General features: G+C 45.3%; 1 protein-coding gene across 4 annotated transcripts in view; it reads right to left on the bottom strand.

The window, feature by feature from the left end:
* Positions 1–14,428, bottom strand: part of FAM135B (family with sequence similarity 135 member B) — a 366,985-nt gene that overhangs the window by 40,009 nt on the left and 312,548 nt on the right. For all 4 annotated transcript variants that reach the window (XM_030937787.1, XM_030937788.1, XM_010364503.1 and 1 more), the window contains 2 exons: positions 8,643–8,798; positions 7,455–7,528 (listed from right to left, as the gene is read on the bottom strand). In XM_030937787.1, coding sequence (XP_030793647.1) covers positions 7,455–7,528; positions 8,643–8,798 — 230 coding nt within the window. The remainder of the gene's footprint in view (positions 1–7,454; positions 7,529–8,642; positions 8,799–14,428) is intronic.

Here is a 14,428-nt window from a genome sequence, read left to right as displayed (position 1 = left end):
TGGGAGAGTCAGGTCTAAGTTACGTTATGCAGGCTGTGATCTAGGGAAATGCAGCTTCTTGAGCATAGGGCTTTCGAGAATGTGACCAAGTACCTAAAACAAGGCCTAGCAAGTGTTAAAAAGCTGACTGAACATGCTAAAGGGTACACAGGAATCAGTGCCTATCTCTGATTGCAGGCATCTGAGGAGTCTGGTTCTAGGCCAAAATCCTGTGCATGACCTCTCAAGCCCAACCATAGGCAACTGCAAGGTTTTGCTGAGCAGGCCTCACAGGAGAAGCTTCCCTGCCATCCTTAAACTTGACGCACAGCCAGTGCAATGTGGCCGTCTGGAGGAAGTTGCAGAATAGTTGTGTCATGCTAGATGTAACTATGACAGTGTTACTATCTTTTTTTTTTTTTTTTTTTTTATGAGACAGAGTTTTGCTCTTGTTGCCCAGGCTGGAGTGCAATGGCACAATCCTGGCTCACTGCAACCTCCACCTCCCGGGTTCAAGAGATTCTCCTGCCTTAGGCTCCCAAGTAGCTAAGATTACAGGCAGGAACCACCATGCCTGGTTAATTTTGCATTTTTAGTTTCTCCATGTCGGTCAGGCTGGTCTCAAATCCCCGACCTCAGGTGATCCACCTGCCTCGGCCTCCCAAAGTACTGGGATTACAGGCATGAGCCACCGCACCCAGCCCACTATCTTTATTTGAAGATTAAATATGTTTTAAGAAATGCGAATGGGTGCCAAGTTGACAAGGGATGGATTCATGTTGGTTGATTTTGGATGTCACCTTGATTGGATTATGTGATCCCCATATAGCACTATACATTGTCAAACATTGCATGGATTATTCTCAATGCTTCTGCTGGAAGGGAAACCTAGGTGGTTTAGTGTGGATTAGAATGACTGGGCTGCCCCAGGAATGTCTGTGAGGGTGTCTCCAGAGGAGACTGGCGTGCAAATTGTGGGACTGAGTGGGGAAGATCTACCCTTAATGTGGATGGCACCATCCAATTAGCTGGATCCTGGATGGAACAAAAAGCAGAGGAAAGACAAATTCATCTCTCACTCTCCCTTGGGTCTGGAATGCTCTTCCCCTGCCCTTAGATGTCAGAACTCCAGGTTCTACAGCTCTTGGACTCTGGGACTCTCAACAGCACTCTCTGCACCCCATGTGCTCCCAGGCTTTGGCCACCATCAGCTTCCTTGGTTCTGAGGAATTCTAACCTGGCTTGAGCCACGCTCCCAGCTGCCTTGGTCCTCCAGCTTATAGAAGGCCCATTGCGGGACTTCTTGGTCTCCGCAATAAAGTGAGTCAATTGTCCTAATATATTTCTTGTCATCTCTCTCTCTCATGTATATCCTATGGGTTCTGTCTCTCTGGAGAACACTGATGAAAACAGATCCTGGTAACAGAAATGACCAGGTGCTAACTGACTGAAGCAAGTTGGGGGAGAAGTGTTCCAGGCAGGGATGCTCTCCTCCATGGCAAAGATCACAGTTAGGAAACACCACAATCCACCCCACTCAGCCCAACCAAAGGCAGTTGTGATGTCCACTCCCCCTGCTCTGTGTTTTTACAATGCCTATCACCTTCTATCATGCTGCATAACTGACTGATTCATAATGCCTGTTGTTTAGCACCTGTCTTCCAACACATGCTGTTTTGCTCACTGATGTATATCCCAAGTGCCTTAGACAATGCCTCCCACACAGCGAACAGCATTTTGACTATACCTGTTAAATCAATAAAATTAATCAACACGGCGTATGCAGGGAACAAGGGAGCTCTGCAAGAGTGGTTCCGACGGCTGGCGCTGCAGCAGGAAGGTCCTGAGCACCTTTTTAGAGTCTGGACCCTACGTGGGCAATGAGGAAGCAGTGAAGACCAATAGGCCAAGAAGGGCTACAGCCTCATTCTGACCAGGCAGAGAGCCTGTGAGTGAGTGGGTGTCTTCACATGTGTGGTGTATGCAGGCGTGTGGTTATGGGTGTGGCATGTGTGCATGTATGTTTTCCTGAGTGTATGCATGTGCGCTTGTGTTTACATGGACACATCTATGCTTATAGAGGCGGAGGCGTGCATGTGTGTGCATATGAGTGTAGCTGGGTGTATGCACGGGTGCATATGTGGGAATGTTATTGCTGCATGCACGCATGCATGTTCATGTGTATGTGTTTTACGGGGTTCTGTGGAGAATAAAGAGGGATAGGCTAAGAAAGGTCAATTAAAAGGCAACACTATTTGAACAATAATTAAAGGGAAAAACTACTTTCTTTCTGAGTTAAGCAAACTACAGGGAGAATGTGGAGTTGGAGTTGGAGTTGAGTTTATTCTTAGCAAAACTGGGAGTGAATCTTAATTTCTGACTCTCCAAGGCTCTGAATGACCCCCACCTCTGCCATCACTGTAACTCCTCCACCTTCCTCTTCACACACTGCCCTCCAGTCCCACTGACGTTCTCCTAGATCTTTGGTACAGCATTCAGCCTGTGTCTGGTCCTCAGGGCCTTTGCACTGGCTGTTACCTCCGCCTGTAATGCACTGCCCTCCTGGGCTCCTTCCCACCCTCAGACCTTAGTGTAAATGTCACCTTCTCTGAACTGTTCTCCTTTAACACCCTACTTTGGAGAGCCACTGGTCCTATTAGGTCAAATCAGGAACTTTCTATTACCCGGTTCTTTAGCCCCATCTTAAATTTTCTTGCTTATTTGCAAATTTATTTATTGTCTTCTCTGTCCAGTGAGGGCAGAGACCTTGTCTACCTTGGTTGCTTTTAAATTCACTGTATGGAAAGTCCCCAGATCAGTTCCTGGATATAAAGGATGATGAATAATTATGCAGAGGGAGGGAGGAAGGGAAGGAGAAAGGGAGTTGAGTAAATAAATACATTAGCAACTAACAGTAGCATTAATTAAATAAGAAATCCTCATTCCTTCTCATCAAGAGGATCCAAACAGGAATCTGAACTCTGCCTTTGCCTTCTCAAACTGTCACCTCCAATTCCACTCCCTACCTCCTCCTCCCCCATCCCACCCATGGCAGAAGCCACATAAGGGCAGAGAGACTAGCCTGGAATGCACCCTGCATAGGTCAGCCTTGCACACCTGTGTCTGAGCGTGCATGCTCCATTCATGGCCCCTGTTCAGCACATGGTCACTTCCTTATCTATCTAAATGACACTCTGAGGGAGCAGGGTTTGCTTGGAAGCCAGTTGTTTGCACAGTAGGCAGAGACACTCCCATTCTGAGCATTCAGGCAGAATCCTTGGATTTTAGTTGGGCTATTGTGTACGGCACGTAGGGAAAGAGTCTCCTGAAACATACAGGACCTGCTTCATCTTTTTTTTTGTTTCAACATCAGGTTTACCTGAGTCCGGACTTATGCTGTCAGACAGCAATCCTGACTCCAGGAATACAGAGCGAACGCATAAGGACACTTCTGTTTTAGAGATTCACAAATCTGCATTTCACTTTATTCCTCCTCATTTGTTCTTTAGGATGATGGCTCAACAGTGCACAGAGAAGCCAAAGCAAGCAGGTTACGAGTGTGGTCACTGGCTCCAACACATCCCGTTTGTGTCACTTGCTGGCTGTGTGGTCTAAGGTAAGTTACTTAACCTCTCTGATCCCAGGTTTCCCCAGTTTCTTCTTCTTTAAAGTGGGGAGAATAATAGTACCTACCTCATAGATTTCATGTGAATATTAAACGAGCCAAAGAATGTGAAACACTCATTTCTGATCAGATTAGTTTCAATAGACTAAGCACCATGAATAAATGTCTATTTATTCGCACCAGGTAAAATGCCTATTGTGGTCAACCCTATGGACATAGCATCTCTTAGAATGAATTCCTTTTCAAAAGTTAAAACTTACAATTATGTAAAAGTCAGAGTGATATCTCATTACTATTGTTATGAAAATGAATACATCAGTATAGGTTCCATCACCACTTCCACATTCATTCCTCAGCAAACTTTCACCCAACACCTCCTTGCTGTGTGAAAAGCACTAGCTAGACATTGGTAAAACAGAGAAGAGGAACAATAAAACACACCCTTGCTGCTGGTCAATTCTAGATGATTTGTTAACACTTTTTATTATGACCCATGGCAAAAGATGGTCTTCATTTCCATGGCAACCCAGTGCTATCACGTACTCCCAGAAGCACACACACTGAGGAAAAGTTTCAGCAAACACTCCTTCCTCAAACCATCTATTCTGCCTTGCCTTGCCCTGTCCTTTCCTACTCCCTCCTATCCTATCCTATTTCATTTAAGAAGCACTGTTCCAAACACACTAAGTTGATTTCACTGTCCACTAAATGATTGTGACCCATCGTTTGAGAAACACAATTTAATCTGAGCTTGAACAAGATGGGTCTTGACAGCTGAGTTTCACCTGTGCCATCTACATTCCCCCATGTCCATCCTGATTTGGGAGTCCACTGCTGCCTTGCGTAAGCAGCATGACCTCCCTGGGGCAACTACCTCTCTCCAGCTCTGACCTGCAGGTGTGCAGAACCACAGTCACGCACAGGTGCCAGCCCTGCATAGCCCCTCTTCACTATCTCACGGTAAGCCTCACTTCTCTTCACAGCACTTCATACATTTTCTCTAGCAATTTTCTCAGTCTGAAATAAAATTCTCCCTCTGTTTCATAGCTCTTCTTATTCTTGATGACCTGGCAAAAAGTTTACTTTCTCCTGAGTAGTATCCCACTTATCATTGTCTATGATTTATGTTTTCTGTTAATGTCTACAATTCCCTGAATGCTTACAACATTCTCTAATCTCTAACGCCACTCAGAGGATAAGCATTACAATCTCCTGGGGATTTGGAGAGCTCCATCTCTCACCTGATTCAGATCTCCACTCAACCATCACCTTCTCCAGCAGACCTTCTGTGACAATTCATGAACTAGGACTCTCTGTTCCTCTCACAGCGATGCATGTTTCCCCATAGCACTTACTTCCACTTAGCGTATCATATCTATGTACTTGTAGGCCTTCCATCACCAAACATAAGCTCAATGAGATACTGGATTTGTCTGTTGTATTCGCTGTTGAATATCCAGCACTCAAAATAGTGAGGAGCTAACACAGTCAACACGAAATACACTAGTTATTGAATGAAGGACCCTTTCCTTTACATCTGAAAAAACTAGATATAAGAGATTCAGTACCTAGTTTGATGTCACAAGCATTATAAGTTACAGAATCAAGATTTCAAATCATGTGTATAAGATCTGAAATGCCAAAACCCACACTTATTTGCTGGTAAAGGAAAAACAAAAGCATTAACCATAATGTTCATAGTACACGATCCAAAGTCTTTTCCTGGCCAACAAGGCCCCACATGGACTGGTCCCTACTGCCCTCTGGCCCTCCCTCCCTGCCCTCTCCTACTTTCTCACTGTATTCTGGCTACACTTGCCTTCTTGCTGATCTTTAAACATGTTGTGTTCCCATATCAGAATCTTTACGACAACTATTCTGTCTGCCTAAACAATATTCTCGCATGTCATGGCATGGCTTGCTGTAACCCCAGACACCGTTCAAATGTCACATCTTCAAAAAGACCTTTTCTTATCACGTTGACTAAAACAGACTTTCTCTTCTACTCAGTGTTGCATTGGGACCCATTGACGCTGGTTTGCAAGAGCTGACTGTGCACATCTCTTCCCAATTCCATATTCAGTGATAGCACATTGGTAGCTTGAAAGCGACCCTTGTGAAAACATTTGCACAGGAGAAATCAGCAAACACTACAAAAGGCAGTTCGTCCTTTGTCTATTTTTGCTCTTCTGAAAGCTGGTGGTTAAACACTTATGAGATTGCTAGGCATACCCCATTTCTCTTTATTTTCTAGGTTCTTATCTTGCTTTTTTCTTCCACTTGTAAAAACTTGAAATTACATAATTTATGTCTTGCCTGTTTCCTGAATAGGATGACTGACCCATGTATACAGCACCTTTACTATATTACTGTTGTATTTCCACTTCTCCATGGACAATACACATTTGCTTACTTCATCAGTCACCGTCTAACTCTCTCTGAGGAGAGTATGTGGCTAGCTCCATGTGTTCCATATGCATGGACATGCCTGTTACGTCCTCACAATTGCTATCTTACCCACAGTGTGGATAAGGAAGCTGAGACTGGATGGGGGTGAGAAAAAAACAAGAAGGACAGAAACATAACTCTCTCAAGGACCAGTTGCTAATAAATGCAGGAACTGGGTCTTGATCCCATGTAATCTGAGCGCTAGATCATCTGCAGTTTGTACTGGTGGTCAGTGTTCTAAAGCTCTTCTGAGAGAGCAGTTGTCTCTGAGTCTGTCTCCTGTGTCTGTGCTCACACTCCTTGAGAATGCAACCATGGTGCCACAATCTAAGGCTTCCCTATTGTTGCAGTAACTCTGGAAAGATTTCCTGCAGGGATCTTGATATGCAATACTTTTCTCAGTGACCCTCACAGTTCTGTTTATATTTGTCAGATTAGCTCTTCTCTGATTTTAATTCTAGAAAACACATTCTCCCAGTTCTCGCTGGCCACTGGGATACAAGAATTAATGAGTGAGTGAACGACAGCAGAAATTCCTAGACTTGTCATTTCAACACGCAGCTGTGCTTTCCTTGGTGCCACCCCCTTACTTGCAGAATCCATGAGACAAGCCGTGAATGTCACTGTACTTTCCAAAGAGAATGAATTGCAGGGAGGAAAATAGGATTCCAATGAGAAAGGTGAAAAGGTCTCCACGTCCGTCTTGAGTGATGGATGGATCTCACGTGTTTCTCCTTCTATTTTTGCTGTGGCATCTCAAACATCTTTCCATCCACATTGAATTTTTGAGGTGAACATATCATTTGGAAGCAAAAAGAAACCCTTGGGTCGTGGACCGGAGGACAAAACCTATTAGAGGAGTCTCTGTTCCCACTCACCCGGGAATCTATGAGACAGTGACCTCATCCTCCATCAACCCCCTCACTTCCTTGAGTACTTTTCAGTTTTTTTCTAGAAGAAGGCAAACTTAGAAATTCATCAGCCCTCCTAATTACGTAGTTCAGACATAATTCTTATGCTAAATGCATTTCATAGCTACCACAGAGTCTCAGGCGAATTCTGTGTTTTTTTCTGACATAGTTTGTGGCCATACCACCTGCTTCTAATTCATTTTGCAGAGGACTCAGCACAGATGTCTTCAGGGATCTAGGGTGCCTTGATTCTGTCTACAAAACCGTGACACTCAATGAAAGAAAATTTTGGCTGGTGACCTTCTCTGCCACCTGCCAGCTCCCCACTCTGCAATCTGACTCTTTTGCCTGCAGAGGAAATGCAGACAGAAAGTGCAGAGGTGGGCAGACTTCTCTCCTTCACATCCAGTGAGGAAGTGAAGAGCAACTTTGAACTGCATGTCTTGGGTGGCTGCTTTTAGGGGTGAAGTGGGCATGCAATGGATACTTACAGATTCTCCTGAAACGTCAGGACTGCAAGCTTTTGGTGCTCCATGTAAAAGAAGGCCTCAGAAAACCTTCGGACCTGCAGAATAAAACAACGTAAACAGTTCAATTCTTTAGGTAGGTATTACCAGCACTTTCTTTTTTTTTTAATTGAGGCTCAGAGAGATGAATGGCATTTCCTAATAGGAGGAGAGCCATGCCCATGACCTGAAGGTCCTGAAACAACAGTCTTCACATTCCTCCAATCTGATCTCTCTCCTTCATAGCTCTTCATCCACACTTGGTCAATGAACACAGGTGAATGCAGTCTATGAATCTGTCCTTGCATTGTTTTTGCTATTAATTTTAACTTGAGGTCTTATTTGTTCTACTAGAATATAAGACCTCTGTGAACAGGGTCCATAAATAAATGCAGATGAAACAGACTTCCCAAACCCAGTCATGTATGTTCTCTGAACATCTTGTGGACTCTGATCTTCATATGTTGTGTCATCTTGTTCTAACGAGATGTTGGTCTAAATACCAACATATTTAGTTATACATCAACACCTACCCATATGCACCTAAGCTGGTGGCAGAGAAATACACAGAGAGCAATGTCTTACATTAAAAAGCACTTTTTGAGCTGGGTGCAGTGGCTCGTGCCTGTAATCCCAGCACTTCAGGAGGCCGAGGCGGGCAGATTGCCTGAGGTCAGGAGTTCGAGACCAGTCTAGCCAACATGGCGAAACCCCGTCTCTACTAAAAATACAAAAAACTTAGCCGGGCGTGGTGGCACATGCCTGTAATCTCAGCTACTTGGGAGGCTGAGGCAGGGGAATTGCTTGAACCAGGGAGGTGGAGGTTGTAGTGAGCCGAGATCACACCACTGCACTCTAGCCTGCGTGACAGCGCGAGACTCTGTCTCAGGAAAAAAAAAAAAAAAGCACTTTTTCCAAAATACTTCTAATATTTCTTGTGATAGGCTCTGACATCCTCTGAGATTGCCAAGACAAGTATTCTATGAATGACACAGCAAAGGCCTGAGAGGCTAAGCATGTTCACAACGCCACCCTGCATGATCATGGTAGGGACAGGAAAGCACGAACGAAGATCTAGAGGCCAATCTCAATGCCTGATCTAATTCTCATAAAGGTTCCTCCAAAGAAATCAAATGCATATGATCAGAGAATGCACAGCAGTTGGCCACTCACCCTCAGGGTGTGGTGTTCCTGGGTGAGATAAGTGGTCACTTGGGAGTGCAGAGTGACTGTGTCCAGGAACTGGGTCCACAGAGCCATCATGTGGGACGTGAGCCAGGCCAGATCCTTGCTTATCTGCTCAGCGATCTTCTCTGGATTGTTCAACATCTGGAGAGGCAAAACAGGTGGTAGTCAAGGCTCCTGACTCCATGAAGTCAGGAGCAGTCTTCTTCCTGAAGTCTTTACTGACTTTTCTGTTTTCAATAAATCACTCTCCTTTCTCTATACATCTGTAGTATTATACTACACCTCATAATACTACAGGATCGTGTTATCACGTTTGATCTGGAAGCTAAAACAGCAATGGCAACAATAAATTATTGAGGTAGTTCCTGTCTACAGAAAAACATCCAAAGCCCTTAGTCTGGCAGGCAAGATTGTCCACTACCTAGTCCCAGCATATCTTTTCCATTTCATTTTGCTTTCATGTATGTTCTGAGTACAGCTTACTCTTAGATTTCTATAAACATCTTGCAACTTTAATATTTTCTGTCTCTCTTCATTTATCCTGGATATCCCCTTTCAACTTTTCTATCAGATCTTCTAATCCCATCACCACAAAGCTCAATTCATCCTACTTTTCAATGCCCAGAGCCAGCAACACTTGCTTTATGACATCTTCACAATTGCCATCAGCTGGAAAGCTTTTACTCACATTCTCCCCAAACTCCTCAAGGTACCCCAGATCCATATACTGGACTCTACTCTGTATCCCATCAAATTTTGGATGCAGTACTTCACAGCAGTTATAACTTCCGATCGTCACTATCTCCTATGTGGAACATTGAACACTCGACATTTGATGGTGCTCCCCATCTAATCCAGAGGATACCAGCTACCCTTTGGTAGAGTTACTGTGGCCATCCAGTTACAGAAAGTGAAATGAGAGTCAGGAAAAGAATGTCCACCCTCGCACAGAGCAGGGATTCAATGGAAGAGATCTATGACTATGAAGCCACATCACCATGTCACCTTCAGATAGTAAGTGTTTAAAACACCTCCTGAGAGAAGAGAGCATCTCTATAACCTCACAGCAGCTGAGAACTGAGGCAATTCACGCACGATCAATGCTCCATAGCTTTTCTCCACCATCCTCCTCACATTACTCCACATTTGTTTTTGTTTTTCTTTTAGTGACAGGGTCTCACTCTGTCACCCAGGCTGGAGTGCAGTAGTGTGATCATGGCTCACTGCAGCCTCGAATTCCTGGGCTCTGGCAATCCTCCCATCTCAGCCTCTGGCTGGGACTACAGGTGCATGCCACTGCACCCAGACAACTTTTTGTAGAGACGGGGTCTCGCTATGTTGCCCAGGCTGGTCTCAAACTCCTGGGCTCAAGCGATCCACCTGCCTCAGAGTGTTGGGATTACAGGCATGAGCCATCACACCTGGCTTCACTCCACGTTTCTTTCTTTCTTTTTTTTTTTTTTTTTTTTTTTTTTTTTTTTGAGGCAGAGTCTCGCTCTGTCGCCCGGACTGGAGTGCAGTGGCCAGATCTCAGCTCACTACAAGCTCCGCCTCCCGGGTTTACGCCACTCTCCTGCCTCAGCCTCCCGAGTAGCTGGGACTACAGGCACCCGCCACCTCGCCCGGCTAGTTTTTGTATTTTTAGTAGAGACGGGGTTTCACCGTGTTAGCCAGGATGGCATCGATCTCCTGACCTCGTGATCCGCCCGTCTCGGCCTCCCAAAGTGCTGGGATTACAGGCTTGAGCCACCACGCCCGGCCGACTCCACGTTTCTTATGGGGGATTCCTGGTTACATTAACTAAAACTTAGAGGAGTTAGACAAGAAAGGGCCTAGAGGCTTTGGGAGAAGGCTCTTTGGACAGAAACTCTTTAGATAGCTGCAGTTTAGAACCAGGAGAACCATGTTTTGGGGGAGTAACTTGAATTCTGGAGAGGTGAGAAGAGAGGTCACATCTCTGAGGATGGCAGGGAGCCATTTGCCAAGGCCTGTCACTGACCTCTAAGCTTCATCACTTACTTATTCAAGCCTTTAATCCCAGGCACATGTTTAGAATAAGAGAGAACTCAGAGATGAACAAGAGAGGGTCTCTGTCTGTAGGGAGCCTCGTTCAGTGGTGGAAACAGGAACGTGAGTTAACAATTAAAAGTGCTGCGGAGCTCTCTACTATGCACAATAGACCAGGGACACACAGCCACAGCCACATCCAATCCCCTTCCTTTCCCTTCTTTGCCCTGTGCCTCAGTTTCCCCATCTGTAAAGTGAGTATGTAAAGCAAATTACTGCTTTTGGATGTAACAATATATGAGGAGATCTAAGTCTAATGCTTCGCTTGAAATGCTGGAATTTTCTTCGGCTGTTTTTAGACTGAAGACCGGTGCTAGATGGAGACCGATTGGGTAAAGTGAGGCATCCAAGAGTATGAAAAAGAGGGAAGGAGGAGTTTGGCACATAGTAAGCTTCTCTAAATGTTGCATATTTTTGCTTTATCGTGGATGACTTGCTTCCAGATATGGAACATCATTTAGCGACAGCATCATCTCTGAGCTACTTCCTCCAAAAGGTAAGATAAGTCTGTGATGATGACACAAGCTATGAAACCCCAAAATGAGGGAATGGCCTGCATTTTCTTCTGATGAAAGCTTTATTTCCAGCACTGGCTCTGGGGCAGGCAGGGATCAAACAGGGAATGGCCACTCTTGGCCCATTCTCATACATCATGGTCAAAAGCGTTAAGTAAAAATTAGGGCCGGGCACGGTGGCTCACACCTGTAATCCCAGCACTTTGGGAGGCTGAGGTGGACAGATCCTGAGGCCAAGAGATCAAGACCATCCTGGCTCACCACCTGTAATCCCAGAACTTCGGGAGGCTGAGGCGAACAGATCATGAGGCCAAGAGATGGAGACCATCCTGGCTGACATGGTGAAACTCTGTCTCTACTAAAAATACAAAAAAATTAGCCAGGGGTGGTGGCACCTATAGTCACAGCTAATCTGGAGACTGAGGCAGGAGAATTGCTTGAACCTGGGATGCAGAGGTTGTATGAGCCGAGATCATGCCACTACACTCCAGCCTGACGACAGAGTGACTCTGTCTCAAAAAAATAAAGAAGAAAAGTAAAAGTTGAATGGTGAATATGGCGGGCAGGGTCAGTCATTACAAAACCTCCTAGCTAGACAGTGAGGCTTTTGGTTGAACTGTAAGTGACTTCTGTACAGATTATTGAACCAGTGCCTCTCATAATAAGACCCAACTTTCTGCATCAGCATGTGGCACAACTGTCCTTGAAAATGCCCCCCACCTCACCTCTGCCCACCTCCTGTCCTAGCCCAATGCACTCCCGTTCCCAGCCACACTAACCTGCTGGCAGTGGGCTGTACACACACCTGACCCTCTCCAACCCCAGGCCCTTGTTCGGGCTGCTGGTCTCCCTGCCCACCTTCCCCCGTCACCTTCCAGTTTCCTTTCTTCTTCTCTTCATCACTTTGGCCTTGTCTGTCCTCTACCAGGTAACCATTTCAGAAACCAATTCTGTGTCTCCTTTTTTTTTTTTCTACATAATTTCAACTTTTATTTTAAATTCAGAGAGTCCATACACAGTCCATATTGCTTCTGACGACTCTTCTGAACCTTCTCCAATGCTCCGCGTGTAAGTCTAAGATCCTTCTTGACGCCGACTTGACCTGCACAGGCACCTCTCATAGCACCTCCACCCACAAGTTGCTGGTGCTGGCTTCACTTCCTACGTCCCTGTTTGCCGTTTGCCTGAATTTTGAGCTTTAGCCTGCTGAGTATTCCCAGCCCCTAGCACAACAGCTGACAGAGAGTGGGGGTCAGTGACTCTTTACAAAATGAATAGGTGTCTCAGTGTCCGTGGGAGGTGTCCCAGACCTCCGGAACTCAGACTGCCTCTCCCAGGCTCCTTGTGCCCTATCTCACAGCACCACCACCACGCCACCACCACAGTGGCACCGGCAAACACAGCATGAATCCTGAGCTCTGCCACCAGAGTGGAAAAGAGAAAAAAGAAAAGCTATTCATTAAATGTGTCTTTGGGAGGATTATGTTTCCTCAAGTTGATTATAGAAATGGCTTTAGATAAGGTTAAAGAAGCGTCTAATTAAGCCACAAGAGGACTTTTCTTCTCCACAGATGCCCGAGCCTGTGCAGTCACAGATGGCGGGCTTGGAAGGGTTTGTTCCAGAGACCGAGGATGCCCTTTACACTAACAAGGAGGCAGCTGCAGCCCAGAGCTGTCATAGCTGAAACTCCCTGAAAAAAGGCCCTGCCATCCACGTCTGCCACACGTTCACCCTCGTCACCTGGGTGCTAACCAAGCACCTTTGTTCACTTCCTCACTCCCTTGCTCTGCCAACTGAGTGCCAGTTCTGTCCCAGGGGTATGCCAAGCTCTGGGGAGCCAAACATAAATGCATACAGTCCAGGGACAAGCATATGGTCGCGTTATAGTTATTTAATTAGATAATTATAATATACCTGTAAAGTACTGTGCAAGAGATATATACTGAGTACTGTAGAAGGGTCATGGAAAGCTTCCTGGAGGAGGTGATACTTACATTACATCTTCAAGGTGAATAGACAATAAGTCAAGAGAAGCCTGCTTCACATTCCATGAACTGCTCTCTCGCTGGTCCTCAATTATGATTGCCCATCAGAATCACTAGGAGGCTATAAGTCCACAAATATCTGGGTCCGTCTCAGATGCTCTGAGGGTGTGGCCCAAACATTAAACCTTTGTAAATTTTTCACAGGTGATTGTTATGGGCAGCCAGGGTTGCAAACCCCTTCTTGGTCACAACCACTGCCTTCGTGCATGTCCTCATCTTAATCCAGAATCCCTCCCCAACACCTTGTGTGCATAGACACTCAGGCATACACACACCTGCGGTGTCCACTCCTGTTTCAGATCTCAGTTCAGTGCCATCCATCCAGGCGCCCTCTCCTACGTATACAAGATGGGGGGTCTGAGAATAACAATGGCAACACTGACAATTGAAAGTTACAAGGCACTGTGCACCAGAAGCTTTACAGAAATTTTAATCTACTCAATTACTTAATCCTTATAGTAATCCTACCCATAAATCTAATATTATCAATCTTAATTTATGGATGGAGTAACTGAGGCACTCGAAGGTTGAGCCACATGCCCAAGACTACAGATAGTAAGTGGGAGGCAATGTCTGGACCCAGGAAGTCCAGTGCCAAAGCTCTGTTTAGTTGTCATGCAATGCAGCCTCTCATTAACCCCTCTCCATGCTGTGTAGACCTGCATGCTGGCTCCTGTCCCACTGCCTGTATTACAACAGCATGCTCACATGTCTGCTCAACTCACTTCAATACACATTTGCAGACGACAGGAGAAATCTCCTGCAAACTTCGCATGCATGAAACTCTTTAAACTCACAGGATACACCTGGAGACTTCTGGCATGGGATTCACTTAATACCCCCTTCATTGAGAATTTATTTTTCTTTCAGATGTTCAAGGATTCTCATAACAATAACATAGCAATAGTTCTGCATGTGCCTCCACTTACATGACTTTGGACCAAGGGTGATGTGGATGAAAGAAAATTCAAGTTGTTCCGGGAGACTTTTATCGATGAAAAATGAAATCCAACATCTTGTTGAGTTCAGTTTGATAATTACTTCAGGATCTATTCTCTACCTGGTGCTATTTGGAGACTTGTTTTGCATTTTTGCTTCAGCAAATATTTACCACACTTAGTATGTTTTCGTAACAGGCTTCAA

The sequence above is a fragment of the Rhinopithecus roxellana genome, chromosome 9, assembly GCF_007565055.1.
Source record: "Rhinopithecus roxellana isolate Shanxi Qingling chromosome 9, ASM756505v1, whole genome shotgun sequence".
Classification (NCBI taxonomy): domain Eukaryota; kingdom Metazoa; phylum Chordata; class Mammalia; order Primates; family Cercopithecidae; genus Rhinopithecus; species Rhinopithecus roxellana.
The sequence above is the reverse complement of the archived record's forward strand: the minus strand, read 5'-3'. Positions and strand labels throughout refer to the sequence as shown.